The following is a 19,782-nucleotide window of genomic DNA, read 5'->3' as shown; positions in this document are numbered from 1 at the left end:
TTCGGCAAACAATGGCACATTAAAAAACATTAGAATAAGAATAAATCACCTCTTTATTCGGTTATTACACAATTAATGCAATAACCCCGAAAATGGGTTAATTCTCAATTCTCATTAGTCAAAATCTTTATATGGACTTTAAGCCGATTCGTATTCCTATAGAAAATCTCACATAAAAGTAAAATGACAAATAGTTACCCAACACATACATTTACGAGAAAGATAGATGTGAAACACACCATTCGCTAATGTGTTCCACAAATTATTTCAATATAAAAAAGTGCACAAAATTTCAAATTATCGAAGTAAAATATTTATTTTGACTACAGCTACTGCTACTAGGTTTTGGCATGTTTTATATGAAACTAGTTTCTTTCGAGACCTTGTAGCTTACGAATAATTCGGCCAAAACCAATAATTTATCGCAAACCAGGTTTTGGATTTCTTATGAAAATCCTATTTAGTACTCAAACAGTTTTATTCCGGATAAGTACACTAATTTAAGCTTGCCACATGGCCAAAAATTGGAAAATTCAACGTCGCATAGAGATACTTTCTTTTCACCCAATATGTCAAGAAATGTTGTTTAGGAACATAAATATTTCCTGATCCTAGATTATACTTCAATGTCTGGCTTTGTAATTTTTACAAACAATCTGAAATGCATCTACACCTTAAATTAAATGTAATCAAACCTCAAATAGTCCTTAAACTCTCTGAACACAATTTTTCTAATTCACCTCAAAATCTACCCTACCGACAATATTGTGAATTGAATGACTATTGCATTTTGACATTTGACAGCTTCAGCAGCGTTCAACAGTGAGTGAAGTGAGTGAGCTGTGCGTAACTACAACGAACAGTCGATAACACTTGAATTTCGCTTTCCATATTTTATAAAATATTCGAGTGCTAAATAAATAGAATTCTAACTTTTGTCTTAATCTAATTTTCATTTGAATTAATTCATTACATTCCAATAAAGAATTAAATTAAACTCTAAACTTTAACGGGTTATTTCATGTGACTATGAACATGGTTACAAAATGATAACATTCTGATTTCATCATAATCACAGTGCTGTGAACATAAACAACAATTTATATCAATCGAGAGTCGAATGATAAACGAACTTCATAAACTGACAGCAGGTCTTCATAATCAAAAGCAAGACAAATAACACCGACGAAATATATGTGAAGTGGTTTCAGTTTTCATACGTTCATCGGCAAATCATCGGTGTTCTTAAACGTGTTTTTCATTAAGCTTTTTATTAATTGTTGATAAATAAATAGATTAAAAGACAATTGAAGAAGTTTCAAAATGCCTGACATTAAACTTACCCCATTGGGAGCAGGCCAAGATGTTGGTCGGAGTTGTCTGTTGCTGTCCATGGGCGGCAAGAACATAATGCTCGACTGCGGCATGCACATGGGTTTCAACGACGAGCGGCGCTTTCCCGATTTCTCGTACATCGTTCCTGAAGGACCAATTACCAGTCACATCGATTGTGTTATCATATCACATTTCCATTTGGGTAAGTGTTGGATTATTTTTTGTTTTGTTTCTATAAAAATTCTTCTTTTTTTCTGACGAAATACAAATTTGCTTTCGAGTGTTCTTTAAAGTTTGTTTACTTTTGAGTTTGAATTGAATTAAAGTACATATATTTTTGTTACTAGTGCTCTACGTATGTCTACAGCATGTGTGTAGGCTTACGTGTGTGTAAAGTCGAAAATTAGCAGTTCCAAAAGCTTTTGTGTGGAATTATGTACACGATGTTGATTATAGGTACCCCTTGACCTTGTATTTCACTATCTCGAAGCAATACCAAAAGATAAAATTACAAGTTACATTATTCTAACCTTTCAAGTAAACAGGTGAGTATTAATGAAGCTCCGGATACATTTTTGTAATGAAACATTGAAAAGAATTTATTCAAAAGTGGGGAACCGAATGCAACAATATGATAGTTTCTAGGATTATTACGGAATCTAAAGGCAAGGCTTTCAACTTGATTATTTAAAATGTTCGTCGTTCTACACATTGTTTTAAAACTTATTACCCGTAACGAGTTGCATCTGAAGTTGAAGCGCATAGCTTGAAAATAGAATACAGATACTCTGCTAGATTTCTTAAGCTTTAAAAATATAGTTAGAAATGTGAAAGAGTGGAAATATGAATATCAAACATTCACAAATCCGATGGCGCGAAGGGTATACTCACTATTGTTTTGGTGGTGTAAGCCATTTAAGCTATTCACTCTTCGTATCTCGTTCCGAGCGGAAGGAAAACGGCATTTGTCCAGCCCATACCCAAAAAACGAATCATCTTCCCCTTATAATTATCGACCGTTTGCACTAACGTCCCTTCTTTCCTAGGTTATGGAAACGCTGAGTAATAATTAGCTCAAGAAATATCTCAAAGATAAAACTTTTAATGACCGACAGAACGGGGCTTTCGTAGCAATAGGTCCACTGGTGATCTTATGATTTATATCATTGATAAGTGTAACAAATCTTTACATCGTTTTTGAGGAAGTAAGGTTGTTGCGCTTGATATTTAAAAAGAATTTGATTGGGTTTAGCATTAGGCTCTCTTATCGAAAATGTGTGCCATTAGTTTTGATGGATTTAAAATGACCTTGCGGACCGTTCAATACAAGTAGTATTGAATAAGTTCAAGTTTGAAAACTACAAAATAAATACTAGTGGAATTGAATGATTCGATAATCCAATCCAATCTTTTATCGTTAACGGGCTATGCTCTAGTAAAATAGCTACAAAGTTTGTGTAACAGAATTCATTTAATTAAACTCGCACAAGGATCGAGTAAATATCAAAAATAAATCTATCCACAAACAGAAGTAATTGATATTTTTGTTTAAATGTATTATTTTTTTAAGTTTCAAGATACTAAAGTGCAATTCGCCCCTCGTTTACGCCTTAAACGCATCATCGTTAAATTAGTATATTTTTGCCACATGAAATCCTTTTTCTGAAATTGCAATTTCTAGCGAATTTTTTAAGGTCAGGTTGCGTGTCAAAAACGAGGTGCAGATTTTTTGATGGCATATTCAAAATAATAGAAACAAGGTAAACGATGTTTCCTCGCCATATTTGGAATGATGAAACAAAAATAAAGTTTCTTGATTCTGACCGCGGAAAAAATGTTACTTGTCCTAAAAGAAAAAGAGTTTTACTTCCTGTATAATCTGTAGCGCCATTGTGTAGGGTTGTTTTCATTTGTTTATTGTTGGACCTATTATAATTATGAAAGAGGTAATGCTTCCATAGCTAAGGAGAAAATGCCTCTTAATTGGCATTTTTAGTAAAATAATAATCTCAAGCCCTTCTTAAAATTGTTGAGTATTTGGCTCCGGCGTAGCACGTGAGTAGGGGAACAACCCAGGGTGGTGTCCTTTCGCCTCTTCTATGGCTTCTGGTCATGGATACAATTCTCGTTAAATTAGAGAGATGTGGAGTGAAGGCGGTAGCCTATGCGGAGGATTTGGTGCTATTGGTGTCAGAAAAGTACACCCCTGTGATTAGTGAAATCACGGAGTCAGGAGTTAACCAAAGTAAAACTGAACTGTTGCTCTTTACCATCAAAACTAAAGTACCGCCCTTCACGCTACCTCGACTCAACGGTCAAATCCTATCATTGTCTTCCAGTGCAATATATTTGGGATGTATACTCGACCCTAAACTAAACTTTGAACTAAATATTGGAGTACGGGCTAAGAAGGCCTGTGTTTCTTTCTACGCCTGCAGCAAAACTTTCGGCAAAAAGTGGGGACTTCAGTCGAAGATGATTTTATGGCCGTACAAAGCCTACGTTTAATCTTAACATATGGTTCGATTGTGTGGTGGCCTACTCTTAGCAAAGCCTATAATATTGATAAGCTAAAGAAGGTTCATAGAACAGCTTGCGTGGACACCACAGGGGCCATGCGTACTTGCCCAACGGACGCCTTAACCGTTATTTTGGATCTTCTACCAATCGACCTTTTTATTAAATACATAGTTTTCTGCAGCGCTATTAGTCTGAAGGAATCAAACAGCTGGTGGTCAAAACCTTATGGTCACAGCAACACAACGAAATTGATTCCCTCAGATATTATCATGGTAGACACTGACTACTGCACTCCTACTTTGGGCCTTAGTAAGGGTTTTAAGGTTATTTTCCCATCCAGAGAAGATTGGGAGGATGACATCATGTCGATAGGTTTCGACACAACCATCTTTACTGACGGCTCAAAGATGGAGTGCGGAGTTGGTTCTGGGATTTTTTCTGAGTCCCTAAATGTAGCTAAATCCATTAGGCGTCCTGACTTTGCTAGCGTTTTTCAGGCTGAACTGCTGGCAATAAGATAGGCATGTAAGATACTTAAACAAACCTAAACCAAAACCGAAATGCAACTATCTTTAGAGGCAGCTGTCAAAGCTATTAACTCGGCCACATCCTCATCTAAATTGGTCCAGCAATGTCGCTATGAGCTTGCGAGCCTGAATATTAACCTCGATGTCACCCTGATCTGGGTTCCAGGCCATAGTGGTATCGTGGGAAATGAACGGGTTGACGAGCTAGCCAGGCAAGGATCGGCCCTTCACAGATCACTTGCGGAAATGGTTAACATAACCTCTTGGTGCTATGAAGGGTAAAATCTTTTCTATCTACCAAACTGAAGCAAACCGAAGGTGGATCAATTTACCCAACTGCATTATTTCTAGGAATATATGGCCCACCTATAATAAAAGCCGTACAAACGATCTTCTATGCAGGCCAAGGCAAGACATAGCCAGGATTGTTGCGGTTTGTACCGGATATTGGCCTACAGGAGTTCATGCGGAGAAGTTGGGTATCTCTTACAACACCTTTTGCCGTAGTTGTAGTGACCAAAGAGAAAGTGAAACGATAATCCATTTCCTCTGCAAATGTCCTGCTTTGGCAAACACTAGAATGAAATACTTTGGAAAAGCATTCTTTCACGAACTTGATGAGCTATCTGAGACAAAGATTAGAGACCTAATCTTTTTTCTCAATGCGACAAAATGGCTCTAACATAATCGCTATAAAGCTTCTTTATAAATCTTTCCCTTTCTATCACAGGTCAAACGAGTTTTCGGTATCAAAATGGCGCACTACAACGCTAATTTGCCTTGAGATCGCCATTTCTACTTACCTTGGCTCCGGCGAATGTTTGTGGTACCCTAGCCATCTCAGTCCTCGAAACGGAACCCGGTTGAGGATTTGTGAGCGTTTTTAGCAATAAATACAAACTGTGGCTTAATAAACAAAATCAATAGAACGTCATTCTGGTTAGTAAATGACAAAAACTTATTGAGTGTATGTGGCGTCGCGTCGTATAGAGGCGGTAAAAAATTAAATTGTGAGGGAGGCTATTCTGGATACTAAAAAAAACACTTGTTTTTTTGTTTAACTGACTGCTGCTCATTAATATTTTACCAATTTCATATTATTTTAAACACAAAAACGCTATAAAAAAAAAAAAAACAAAAACAAATTTGTTAGAAAGCGAAAATATTTAGAAGAAACATACAAAATTGCAAATATAATCATCTAAAATGTTTAAAAAATAGTTGATTTGTTGCTTTCCACATTATTTTGAAAAACTGCGTAAAGGCTTTACATATTCGTATTAAAGTTTCTTTATTTTTTAATGGAGATCTTCTGATTTTTTTGGGATTGATATCTTTACTTATTAAAAAAACGTTAAGCCCAAAAGCATCAAATGTTTCTATCGTTTTGGCCAAAGATACAGTGCCTTGTATAAGTGACTCCTTACTAATTTTTTTTTATTAAGTTACATTACTGATCAAGCATGTTGAGAAGAAAATAAAGTACCGTTATTTCCTCTCCTGGTGTATAAAAATTAAAAACAGATTTTGATGTATTGGAATGGTTTTAGCGGATATTGTCAAGATTTGAGGAAAGAAAAAAAATGTTTTCACAAAAGAAACTTGGGGTGACAACTGTATGGTTTGCGGGGCCTTCTGCGAGAGTGGTAAGGTTGTACTTGCCTTCACCTTTAATAGAATGAACAGTTCTGGCAACACTTCGGTCCTTGCGGAGAATTTGGTACCTTATTTAAGACGATTTCGTCGAGTTGAGCATGTCTTCCAGCAAGATAATGCCCCAATTTATGTAAGTCTCCAAAGTTTGGATTGGTTCGGATCGAACAACATTAATTTGATGGAATGGCCGTCACGTTCTCAAGATTGCAACCCCATTCAAAATCTTTGGAGAATTTTAACCCGCAAAAAGTATGCCCATAATAGACTATTTGCTAGTATTGCTGAGCTGCGAGTGCAGTTGTGACAGAATGGAACTCTCTATAATGAGATCTGTTGCTTAGCGGGTTTTTGTGGTTTTCGATTTAACCGATTCGATTTTATTGGGGTGGTGTTGCGATTTATGTTAGGAACAAAATTAGATGAAAACTTAAACTTTCAGCAACTGGGGAAAGTGCTATAGAATTATTCGTTGAAATCATAGGTAGTCAAGAAAATTTAATAGTGGGCGCCATATACAGGCCAAATAGATAGATTGATTTCGCACCGCTATATATGTGGTATTGTAAGAAACTTCTTTATGCTCTGTGGTGATTTCAACTACAATCTCTTGAATCCTAACGTTTTCACATATCATATGTAATCTTTCAATTTAGTACGAGTTTACACCAGTTACCCAGTTACAAGGAAGGGACTCATTGTTATTGGACCCTATGTTTGTGAGTGACAAGAATAATATTGCATTGTATGATCAACTTTCGGCTTCTGCTTTTTCTAAGCATGATTTGATTTTTCTAATACTTAACTTTAGCCTTAATTATTTAGATGAAAAAATCACTTATCGAGATTTCTATAAAATAAATGTGCAAGAACTTGAAACTCAAACACGAGAAACAAATTGGGATTCTATATAATATATGCCTTCCTCAAATGATCAGATTTAATTTTTAACAAATAATAACTCTGAACTGTATAATGCCCCTTTAAAAACAAAAACTATTAAACAAAACAATAATCCATGGTTTTCTCGTGCCATTAGAGACTTAATGTAACAGTGAGATGATATCTATACGAATTGGAAAAGATATCTACTAACCGAGCTGCATCGTATGTTTTGTTCACTCACGTAACAGAGTAGTAGCTATAATACGCGAGAGTAAATACCAACATTTCGTCAGCCCTTTAAAAATCTACGCAGAATCGCAATTGGAAAGTCAAAATTTGGTGTTTGTGCGATTATACATGAAATATTTAATAAAATAATAAAATTAATAATAGTAATAGAATTAATCAAATTTAAATAAAAGCAATGTAAATTCAACTTTAAAAACAGTATTGCCAACCTTTGCATGTAAAATTAAACTTATCGAAAATTTAAAAGAATTCAATGTCAAATTAAAGTTAACGCAAAGATATATGTTATAATTGGATATTCTATTTTAACCTTTGTAATAAACTTATACTTAAATTAACCTTCAAACTTTGCGGTTTAACTTATTCAATTGTTCTCTTTTTTTCTTAATTTTTTTCAATAAAAAATTCTTGTTCAAAGTACACATTGGTCCTTCGAGCCTTCTTTAAATATTTGATTCAAAATTAATTAAATAATTTAATTTTATAACTTAAAAACAACATCAAATTTAAAAGTTAAATATACATATTAATTTGTCATACTTTATAACCTCAAAAGTGTTAACGTAAATCTGTGACAATACAATTTACAAATTACAAATATTTACATAAAAAACTTTAAATCTAAATCGCGATATAAAAATCGCAAGCAAATTGCATCTAAACAATATAAATATCAACTACAGCGGCGGCGGCGACAGCGGCAGCGACATCCACAGCGGCAGCGACATCGACAGCGGCAGCGACAGCGACAGCGGCAGCGACAGCGACAGCGGCAGCGACATCGACAGCGGCAGTAAAGGTTACACCGGCATCACCAGCTTCAACAGCAGCATCAATATCTTCAAACAACGCAGTAAGTCTTGCTTAATTTGTGTTGTAAACTCGTCAATATTAATTTCTGTGGTCCTATCTGTAAGATAAAAATATTTAAGTAACAAAATGGACCGTAAAGGTTTTAAATATGGTGAACTCCAAAAAGGAATTCTCAATAAAATAGTGAGAGACCTTGAAAATTTTAAAAAGTCGCCAAAAGAACGCTTGACAAAGACACACATATCAGGACGCTTAGATAAGTTGAATGATGATGAAAAATCGGCCAAATTTTATCATGAGGCAATTGTTGGTGGAGGTTGTCTGGAAGAAGGCTTAAAATTAGAAGACTTGAAGGTTATATATGACAAAATTAGTGATATTTACCTTGACTATAAAGCCATTTTAATGGAATCATTAGAAAAGTTTTCGACGCCTCCACCTGCAGTCAAGTTGGACGACAAAGCTTATATTGCTTCTGTTTCTGAAGGACAGCGATCCGCCCATTCAGAAGTTAGGTTGCCTCGCATCGATCTTCCTAAGTTTGATGGTTCATATACCACCTGGCGGCCATTTTATGATAGATTTCAGGCGCTGGTCCACAACAACAAAAGTTTGACAGATTTAGATAGGCTCCATTTTCTACAGTCTTGTTTAACTGATGACGCAAAACGATTCCTTCATAATTTATCTGTTGAAGCTGCCAATTATGAGAAGGCATGGACACTTTTGAAGGAAAGATATGACCATAAACGCATTCTGGTGCATATCCAAATGCAACAACTTTTTGGACAGTCTCCACTTCCTCGTGAAACTGCCACAGGTTTAAGAAATCTATTGTACACTACAAAAGAATGTTTTATTGCGTTGCAAAATATGGATGTTCCGGTTGAAAAGTGGGACATTGTTCTCATCTGGTTCATTAACCAGAAATTGCCGTCGGCTACTCAAAAGCTGTGGGAAGAAAGTTTAGGTGATAAAAAAGAACTACCAAAATTCAATGAATTTACCTCATTTTTGGAAAAACGTTTTCGAACTCTTGAGGTTTTCGATCAAAAGGATCAGAGTACTTCAAATTACACCAAATTTGATCCAGCAGCTAATGCGAAACTACGTTTTCCACTGAAGTCCAAGGTTTTACTTGCTAAGCAAAAATTTAAGCCTGCTAAACCAACTGTGACTGAAAATTTAATATGTAAATTATGTAATAAAGAAAAGCATTCCTTGAAAAGATGTCAACAATTTTTAAATATGGATACCATGGGTCGTACAGATGTTGTTCGACGGTTGAAGGTATGTGAAAATTGCCTTTCTTACAGGCATTTCTTAAATGAATGTCCAAGTCCACTATGCTGCTTCTTTTGTCAGCAGAGACATCATTCTTTGTTGCACGTAAACCAACAAGTGCAGAATAACAATATCCAAAGAAATCCCGCACAATCTTCTTCGAGATTTCCAACACAGCCGAGAGCAACTACCTCAAATGTAGTTCAAACAACAATGAATGCAAATGCCTTCGAATTCCAACCCAACAATGATGCTCAAAATTCCACCACCTTAAACTATCACACTTCATATGGTGATCGAGATTTCTCTCACCAAGTGCTATTAGCAACCGCTATAGTTAAGGCCCGTTCTTCAGACGGCCGGTTACATTTTTTAAGAGCCATGATTGATACAGGTTCTGAATCTTCATTTATTACTGAAGAAGCTGCTCAGTTGCTTAAGTTGAAAAAATTGAAGACATGTGTCGAGGTATCAGGGCTGGGGTTGGTCAGTAGTGGCACATCGCAGAACGCTGTACAGGTACAGATAATATCTTGCCACTCACCGTTTCAAACTGCCTTACAGGCATTCACATTTAAGTCGCTCACTGGCCTTCTACCAACCCAAAGAATGGTGCCTGATACATGGAAACACCTTATTGGACTTCCGTTGGCAGATCCACATCTCCACGTACCAGCACCAATCGATTTACTTTTAGGCAGTGACGTTTGTGCCCAAATATTTCTACCGGAAATTAAACGCCCGGAAGATGGCACCGGACCGATGGCACAAAAAACGGAATTGGGCTGGATTGTACTAGGAAGAGTTTCAACACATCCTCGTCAACAAATCCGCAGTTTCTTTCAAACAACTGATTTGAACCTTCAACTACAGAAGTTTTGGGAAATGGAAGAGTTACCGTTTCAAGTTCATGAGACCGAAGAAAACGTAGCTTGCGAGGCACATTTCGAAAAATATACTCGACGTTTAGCTAATGGTCGATATCAAGTAAAAATGCCATTCAAAGATGACACGTTGCCAAAGATGGGATCCAGTCGACAGATGGCTTATCAACGTTTTCTTCATCTTGAAAAGAAGCTTGAAGCTAACCCAACTCTTCGAGCTGACTACATAAAATGTATAAAAGAATATGAGACGCTCCATCACATGGAGCAGATCAGTAACGATGATGAGGTACTCAACACACCAAACCACTTTATCTTACCACATCATGCTGTGATTAAGGAATCAAGCACAACTACGAAGACTCGAGTTGTTTTTGATGCTGCTTCGAAAGATTCGAATGGAAAATCTCTTAATGATTATCTTCTGGTCGGTCCAAAGCTACAAACATCTATTATAGATCTCGTCATACGATGGCGAACACACCGATATACTTTTACTGCCGACATAGAAAAGATGTACCGACAAATTTTGGTGAGTCATCCAGATTGCTTTTATCAAATCATCATGTGGAGAGAAAACCGAACAGAACCTTTGAAGCTTTACAAGCTCAAGACTGTAACGTTTGGTACAGCAAGTGCTCCTTATTTAGCCATAAAAACCCTACAACGTTTAGCCCAAGATGAACAGGATAAGTATCCTGTGGGGGCGAAGGTCGTACGAGAAGATATGTATGTTGATGATTTGATTAGCGGTGCAGATTCTATGGAAGAAGCAAGAAGAAAACGAGATGAAGCAAAAGAACTTTTATCGTCAGCCGGTTTTAATCTACGCAAGTGGACAGCCAATCATAGAGACTTGATTGAAGATATATTAATTCAAGATCGCGAATACGATTTCGAGCTTCCTTTTGATCTGTCCAATCACGTGAAAACTCTTGGCATAAAATGGTTTCCTAGCTGCGATTTCTTTTCATATAAAAATGCACAGGAACCAAATGAAACGACAACGAAAAGAACAATTTTATCGACCGTCGCCAAGCTTTTCGATCCGCTTGGATGGATTTCACCATGCATAATCACTGCAAAGATTATTATGCAGAAGCTCTGGGATCACGGATGTGATTGGGACGAGGAAGTTCCAGCCCAAATCAAGAAGAGTTGGGAAGCTTTTCAGCTAGAACTTCCGATGATAGAAAATGTGAGAATTCCGCGATGGAATCGAATGAGCCCATCAAATAAAGCAATCGAGTTGCATGGCTTCTGCGATGCTTCAACCAAAGCATATGGAGCAGTGGTTTATGTTCGAGTATTAGATAACAAAGGAGCTATCCACAATAACATACTTCTAGCAAAGACGAAGATTGCTCCGAGCAAGCGGACGATCACGTTACCTCGCCTTGAACTTTGCGGTGCAGTCATTTTGGCACAACTTTTGCAATATACTAGAGATGTCTTAGCCATTCCTAATGTTCGCATCTTTGCCTGGACTGATTCTACAATTGCTCTTGCTTGGATTCGAACAACTCCATCAAATTGGACAACATTCGTTTCAAATCGAGTATCCGAAATACAACGATTAATAGGCAGCGATTGTTGGTCTCATGTACCAACACAGCACAATCCAGCTGATCTGGCATCCCGTGGCGTATATCCATCAATTATGGAATCCTTAGATGTCTGGTGGAACGGTCCAAAATTTTTAAGATCGATGTGGGAGTTTGATGTACCCGGTCAAGTTGAAAGTGTTGAAACAGAAGAAGAACGTCGTCCAGTAAAGATCCATACCATTCAAGTTGCTGAAGAACTCACCAGCGTAATTATTCACAGGATCTCGAGCTTACACAAGGTAATTCGAGTAATAGCGTGGTGGCTTCGATACAAAACCAATCTCCGAGCCATGAGTCTGGTCAAAAAAAAGTCAAACATTAGCAATGTGGTAGTGACTGCCTCGAAACTCACCGGACCATTAAGGGTGTCGGAGTTGGAAGCAGCTCGAACTCTTGCTATCAAAACAGCTCAGAGCGAGATGTTCTCCAAAGAATTGAAAGATATGCAAGAAAATAATAAAATACCCAAACAATTACAATCACTAAATGTATTCATTGATACCAACGGAATTATGAGAGTCGGCGGTCGGCTTCAAAACTCACTGCTACCTTATGAGGCGCAGCATCCAATTTTGTTGAATAATAGTCACCATTTCACAAGACTTGTGGCAAAAGACGCTCACAAAAATACCTTGCATGGTGGAATCCAACAAATGATAGCGTACATACGTCAACGATTTTGGATTGGCCAAATTCGAAGAAGTGTGAAGTACCAACTACATCATTGCACGACTTGTTATCGGCAAAAGGCTGCAGAGATGCAGCAACTGATGGGAAATTTACCAGCTGCAAGAGTTCGTATGGCCAGACCATTTTGTCACACGGGCGTTGACTACGCAGGACCCATCGAAATCAAAGCCTGGAAGGCACGCGGCAGTAAAATCCTGAAAGGATATTTCGCTGTCTTTATATGCCTGACAACAAAAGCTATACATTTAGAAGTCGTTTCAGACTTGACGACACAAGCATTTTTGGCAGCATTTAGAAGATTTACTGCCAGACGGGGAATTTGCAAACAAATTTATAGTGATTGTGGTACGAACTTTGTTGGAGCAAATACTGAACTAAACAAAATGTTAAAAGATGCACAACATGATTTTAAGGAAATCGCGGAAAACCTTGCAAATCAAGGTACGGAATGGCATTTTATTCCTCCCGCTTCTCCTCACTTCGGTGGATTGTGGGAAGCTGGTGTGAAGTCGGTCAAGTACCATTTAAAACGGATCGTTGGAACAGAGAGATTAACTTTTGAAGAGCTCACAACACTTCTAACTCAAATAGAAGCGTGCTTGAATTCGAGACCTTTGTGTCCTCTTTCCGATAGCATTGATGATTTAGATGTGTTAACCCCAGCACATTTTATAATCGGCGAATCCCTTCATGCTGTGCCACAAGGTGAAATTGACATCAACATCACGTATATGGATAGATGGAAGCGAATCCAAGCGTTAATGGAGACATTTTGGAGTAAATGGAGTTCCGAATACTTATCCCGGCTTCAACAGCGTCCGAAGTGGATGAAAGTCCAAGAAAATATCAAAATTGGAGATATCGTTTTGATCAAAGATGAAAGATTTCCACCGACTAATTGGAACCTAGCTCGCGTTCACGAAACTCATCCGGGATCAGATGGATTAATCCGTGTTGTTACAGTGAAAACCAAATCCGGAATGATAAAACGGCCCATCGCAAAAGTTTGTCGCTTGCCATCGAATGAAACACTTGAACAACAAACAATCGTTTAAAAGTCAATCACAAAATCACTTCACCACCGTTCAAAATAACAATCAAATTTCTTCACAAATTATTTCACCGGAAATTAAATTTCGAAAATAAAATAATAATATTCAAATGTAATAAATTAAAATAATACACATATAATAATAATTAATCAAATCATTAATTCATTAATAAAACCATCGCTTCAGCGTTGTGTAAAATGTTTTTTATAAACTAAAATCTATAATTGTTAAAATTAAATAAACCACAGTTTAATTTTTTAATAACATTTATTAAAACTTAAAATTTTTACAAACATATATGATATACAATTGAAATCATGAAACAAAATATATAAATATAAAATGAGAATATTAAATAAAACAACAAATTAATTTCAAAATTTAATTTTATTTCATCGAAATTCAAACAAAAATCAAATTGTTCTTACAATCGAACTTAAAAGAAAATGTAAACAAACAAATAAATAATTTAAAATGGCCACTGCAAAAAGCTACCAGCTATGTCCAACATTTAGAAATTAAAACACAGATAAAATTTATTCAACATTTATTTATTAATATTAAGGTACATTGCATACAATTAATTAAAATTTAAATAAATATTTAAAGTACTATCACAAAGTATACTTAATTTAATATTTCAAAAAAAAAAAAAAACACTAGCTGCATCAATGCACTAATTAAAATATAAACAATAAATTTTCACAAAATACAAATTTTCACATAACACGAATACCACCATTGAAAATATAAATTCAAACTTAACTCGCGATGTCAAAATCTAATATAATCCAAATAAATAAAATAACACAAAATGAATTAATTACGTCATTGATATTTACATGAATTTCACCACGCACAAATATTTCACACCACAGATTATATAATTTACTTAGAACAACTCATTGCACATAAAAACTTAAGGTACCGTTGTATGAAGCATTAAAACATAATGCAACTCGGTCGCGGCGTATGTACTTTCCTTAGCAAAAAAGGGGGTACAGTCCCGAAGAGGCATATGCATATTTTAATATATTAAATATACACATATTATTAAAATAAAATCACGCCTAATCGCCCGAAATAATTATTAAATTAATTAAAAAAAAAAAAAAACAACCGCCCGCAATAATAAATAAAATATATTAATTTAAAATAAATAAATAAATAATAAAAAAAAAAAAAAATCACTTACCCAATTCGTCTGCGACCAGCAATCAGCAATAAATAATATCATGTATATCATGTAAACACTATTAACACTCGCGACAAATTAATTTTATTTTAATATTTTAAAATAAACAAAAACAATTAAACACTATCAAAATTATACTAAAAAACAATTAAACACTATTAAAATTAGACAAAATAACAAAACAAATGAACAAAAGAATTTAACACACGGCGACGACGAACGAAAGTAAACAACACGAACACGAGTACGAGAGAAAACTATAACTAATTGATGGAATGATCAGTTACCAGTTATCAATTTACGCACCATGTCCATAGTATAGTCGCAAAAGGATAACGGAACTTTTCCATTCATGTGTAAACTGTTTGCACTATTGAAGTGTTGAATTGTTTATGTGCAATAATGTTGTTGTTGTTGTTGTACTTTATGTCATTCTATTTGTTCCATTATTAATTTGTTCCACTTTGTTTATATTTCAAATTAGATAGTGGTACTACGCGAAACTAGAAGGGACATGTTCAGATGATTGCAGAACAAGGCTCCGGAATCAAGAACTTGGAGGGCGAAGAATGTGCGATTATACATGAAATATTTAATAAAATAATAAAATTAATAATAGTAATAGAATTAATCAAATTTAAATAAAAGCAATGTAAATTCAACTTTAAAAACAGTATTGCCAACCTTTGCATGTAAAATTAAACTTATCGAAAATTTAAAAGAATTCAATGTCAAATTAAAGTTAACGCAAAGATATATGTTATAATTGGATATTCTATTTTAACCTTTGTAATAAACTTATACTTAAATTAACCTTCAAACTTTGCGGTTTAACTTATTCAATTGTTCTCTTTTTTTCTTAATTTTTTTCAATAAAAAATTCTTGTTCAAAGTACACAGTGTTGTTGAGGACATTTATGGCAACAAACTCTATGAAAAATTAATTTCTTCTTCTTTCTTTCTCCGCCACAGGTCCCACAAATTTGGCCTTCAATTTCTTTAATTTCTATTTCTGACCAACGCGACAGTAATGAGCATGGTTTTGAATTTTCTGCAGTAGATAGTGCTGATGTAGCCTAGTGTTCTTTCTATTAAGTCAAAAGCTGTCAGGCTCGACGATATACATCCTACCTTTCTGTGTATGATATTGCCATATATCACTTTTGCTTTCAATACTATTTTGCCGTCCTCGATATAGCCTGAGTCATGAAAAGTTGCTAAAATCACTCCACTTCCCAAAAACGCTAAAAAAGATGAATTTAGACCTATTTCGGTATTACCATTTTTGTCGAAAGTTTTTGAAAGGATCCTTCAGAAGCAAATTAACGTCTTTTTATCTACAAACTCACTGCTCAGCCCTTATCAATCTGGATTTCGGAAGAAACACAGCTGTGTTACCGCGTTTTTAAACTTTACTGATGACATTAAAAAAAGCATTAGATACAGACGAGGTTACGTTTCTAGTTTTTTTGGATTTTTCGAAGGATTTCGATTCCGTTAATTTTAATTGTTAATCTAGTGCAAATAAATTAATTTTGTCTTATCTAACTGATAGGATTCAAGCAGTGCAAGTTGGTGAATCCCTGCCAATTTTGTTGCCGAATGCCACTGGTGTACCACAAGGTTCCATACTGGGTCCTCTCTTATTTTCTGCATATGTAAATGAACTTCCATCTTCATTAGTTAATTGCAGCTTTCACTTATATGCTAATGACGTTCAGCATTACTTCAACTGTCCATTGACCTTATTGAACATGGAGCTTTATGCGTCAATGAAGACCTGAAGAGAGTGGCAAATTGGTCTTTGCTTCTCGCTAAAACCTTGGTAATTCCTATCCTGGTTTTCATTTCATTTATTACGTATTTTTATATACTAACATAGTAAGATAAATCCTTTAAAATAGTGCAAGTTTTGTGAATAATATAATACATGGAATATAAAAAAAATTATTGTACATGTTTAGTAATTTATTATGGAAAAGGATAATATAATATTAATAATAAATAGATGTAAACCTAGATGGCAAGAAATAGATAAGGAAATTGAAGCTTAGAAAGAAAGAGATAGAAAAAAAAAAGATAGACTATAAAAGGTTAAGTTAGTTGCTTTGTTGTTTTAAAAATTCCATTAGTTCGTTGTGAAAATGATTGATGCTACTTATTTTTCTCAGAGAAGATGGGAGTGAGTTCCAGATTCGGATGGCGGCGATGAAGAATTGTCGTTCAGATGTCAGGCAGGTGAATCTAGGGAGCATTAAATATATCGCACGGTTTGATTCCGCGAAGCGAAGAATCTCGAAAAGATAATTTGGTTCGCGTGATTGAATTATATTATAAAGCATTTTAAGGGTTCGAAATTGAAGGAAATTTTCAAATGACATATCAAGAAGGCTCATACTCAAGTGCGAAACATGATCATATTTTCTAAGTCCGTAGATATAACGAATGGTGCTATTGAAAGCGACTTTTAGTTTTTGTTTACAAAACGAATCACAGTTTAGGAAAATTTCACAACCCTGAGTAAGTACGGGTATTATTAGGGTTTTTGCCAGCATAAATCGTGTATTTATTGGGGTGTATTGTTGGAAAGTCCAAAGAGTGCGGAGAACTCCATAAGTTTTCCCGACAATAGAGTAAATATGATTGTTCCATGTTAGCGTTCGGTTAAAGAACATTCCTAAATTCTTAGCTGTGCTTACGAATTCTAGTGCAATGTTGTTTAATGTAATTGGTGGGAAGTAGGTTAAATCCAAGGGTTTTTGCGAAATTACCAAACATTTGCATTTATTGGGATTGAGACTTAAGCCGTTGCTATTTGACCAACCAAAAATCAAACCAAGCTCTTCATTAATTGTAAATACGAAATTCTCAATTAGGCCGAGTGAACAGCTTTTGTATATTTGGATGTCATCGGCATAAAAGTGCCTAGATGATTGTGAAATGATGGACGCGATTTCATTTATATATAGGGAGAAGATTAGTGGTGCCAGTATGGATCCTTGGGGAACACCTCGGGGAACAGGAAGGAAACTTGAATAATTACCAGCAAGATACACAGCTTGCATTCTGCCACCTAAGTAGGATGCAATTAGTTTGATTGCATCAGAAGACAGATTGAAGGAGAACTGTAGTTTTCTTAGAAGAAGAGAATGATTGACCATGTCAAAGGCTTTCGAAAAGTCTAGAAGGACCAAAAAGGTAACATCGTTGTCGTCAAGACTTTTCCTGATATCTTCGACCACTTTCATAAGCGCAGTAGTGCAACTGTGTTTGGGTCGAAATCCCGACTGAATGTCAACTAACAGTTTATTCCTCCTAATATGCTCGTTTAATTGTTTTTGCATTACTCTTTCGCAAACTTTAGAAAGGAAAGGGAGAATAGAGATCGGTCTGAATTCATTACATACTGCATTTTTAGCAGAGGGTTTTTGTTTCTCATCTTGATTCTAAAAGCTGTGTTCAGGGGAGGAGGGGTGCATTCGATGGCATTGCATATGTTGTTGTATATAGATGTGATGTTTTCATTATGGAGTTCTGGGATGCCGAGGAGTACGGCGTCAGAGAAAACTTCTCTTCGTTCATAAACGTCACATCTCTTTTGTAGGTCTGTTACTTTATCATTAACGATAGTGAGAGATTCTGATTCAAGGCGTGATTCTAATATTTTAACTCGGTCTTTAAGTGCATCCACCGATGTGTTTGCTTCGGTTATAAGAGCAAATAAGTTGTTTTCGATGGTTGTTAGTTGTTTGAGAAAATCGGTCCGAAGGTCTTGGAGATCTTTTGTCAAGCGATTTAATAAATCATCAATTTTTCTCTGAACCAACTTGTCCATGTCTGAGTTGATGCTTTTAAGTACGGATGTGGGTGTCGTTTGTTTGGTGGTGTTTGTTGGAGTGCGTACTGCCGATGCGAAAGAGGTTGAGGGAGTAATTGTTTTCTGTTTCCCCGCAGATCGTAATGCGTCACGGTTCATTATACCAACACAAAAAAAAAATGGGACTAAGAGTATTTTATCAGAATTTTTAAGAGTGTGGATACGTTGTCAATCAGACCAAAGGAAAAAAAATATGAAAAAAAAACTTGATTTTAATTTTTCTTTAAAAGAACTATTTAAACTTTAATTATCGCAAATAATTAGTTTTTTTTTTATTTTTTAACTGGTCCAAAGTATCACTTTTCACGCTTTGAGTCTTTAAATGTGATTATATAAATGCAAATAAAAATGTTTTGCCGAGCGAACTTTTTTTGACGTCTATTAGCGCTTAAACAATTGCAACATTTTATGGTTGTGAATGTCTATTGTAACTGCAGTTTCACGAGCAGCCGAAAACTTACTGTAGCTTTCAACTCAATCGTTCGTTTTTGTAAAATAAGTTAACAGCTACTGTATAAGATGTTAAATCTTACTGTAAACAATTACAATATTTAAATAAAATAAAACGTCAAAAAGTAGAAAAGTTATACAACATTATATTGGCGTTCATAATTACTACTTCATGTGCACCTAAGGCTTTATTTAAAAATACCATTTCAAAGACCTTAAATTTTCAATTAGACAATAAATAGTGAATTGTGTTAATATTTCATTCTCCTTATCAACCAATACGTTTGAGAAAATGATCAGAAATCTTTGAAATACAAACCGTACAAAATAGTTGAAACGAATTACAACAGTTAATCAACTCATAAGAAAATGAATTTCTTTTTTTTTTAATTTTATAATTCGACCTAGCTCCTGCCTCTTCCTTATAGACTTATGTTAAAATAAGCAAATAATATACGAATTTAGCCTGGAAAAAATTAGAGAAGCCAAATGTTTTTGAATCAGACTAAAAATATTCGTTTTGTTTAGTATATTTATTAAAAAACATAGAAAACAGCACTTATAGTAGTTTTAAAGCTTATTCGTTACAAACATACAATAATACAAAAGAATTTGAGACACATACGAGGTGTGTTCAAAAAGTACCCGGTATTTTTAAATTTCGCGGGTCTGGAGAGTCCGGATGTCAAAATTTGTTTTCTATTGTGTTGGTATACATGTCCCTAAAGTATGATACAATTTTCAGCTTCAGTTGCTAAGGT

The 19,782-nt window shown here is 35.2% G+C and overlaps 1 protein-coding gene and 1 long non-coding RNA gene across 5 annotated transcripts in view; one reads left to right on the top strand and one right to left on the bottom strand.

The window, feature by feature from the left end:
• The first annotated feature begins 810 nt into the window (after positions 1–810).
• LOC129943486 (integrator complex subunit 11) overlaps positions 811–19,782 on the top strand; it is a 58,556-nt gene continuing 39,584 nt past the window's right edge. For 3 of the 4 annotated variants that reach the window (XM_056052981.1, XM_056052979.1, XM_056052980.1), the window contains exon 1: positions 811–1,537. In XM_056052981.1, the coding sequence (XP_055908956.1) occupies positions 1,324–1,537 (214 nt within the window). In that variant the 5' untranslated portion in view covers positions 811–1,323. The remainder of the gene's footprint in view (positions 1,538–19,782) is intronic. The other variant, XM_056052983.1, reaches the window with a different exon arrangement.
• Positions 7,317–8,520, bottom strand: LOC129943487 (uncharacterized). The gene is made up of 3 exons (XR_008781257.1): positions 8,367–8,520; positions 8,175–8,303; positions 7,317–8,079 (listed from the first exon to the last, which is right to left on the bottom strand). It is a non-coding gene; the product is annotated as an uncharacterized LOC129943487 (long non-coding RNA).

Source organism: Eupeodes corollae, chromosome 1, assembly GCF_945859685.1.
Source record: "Eupeodes corollae chromosome 1, idEupCoro1.1, whole genome shotgun sequence".
NCBI lineage: Eukaryota > Metazoa > Arthropoda > Insecta > Diptera > Syrphidae > Eupeodes > Eupeodes corollae.
The sequence above is the reverse complement of the archived record's forward strand: the minus strand, read 5'-3'. Positions and strand labels throughout refer to the sequence as shown.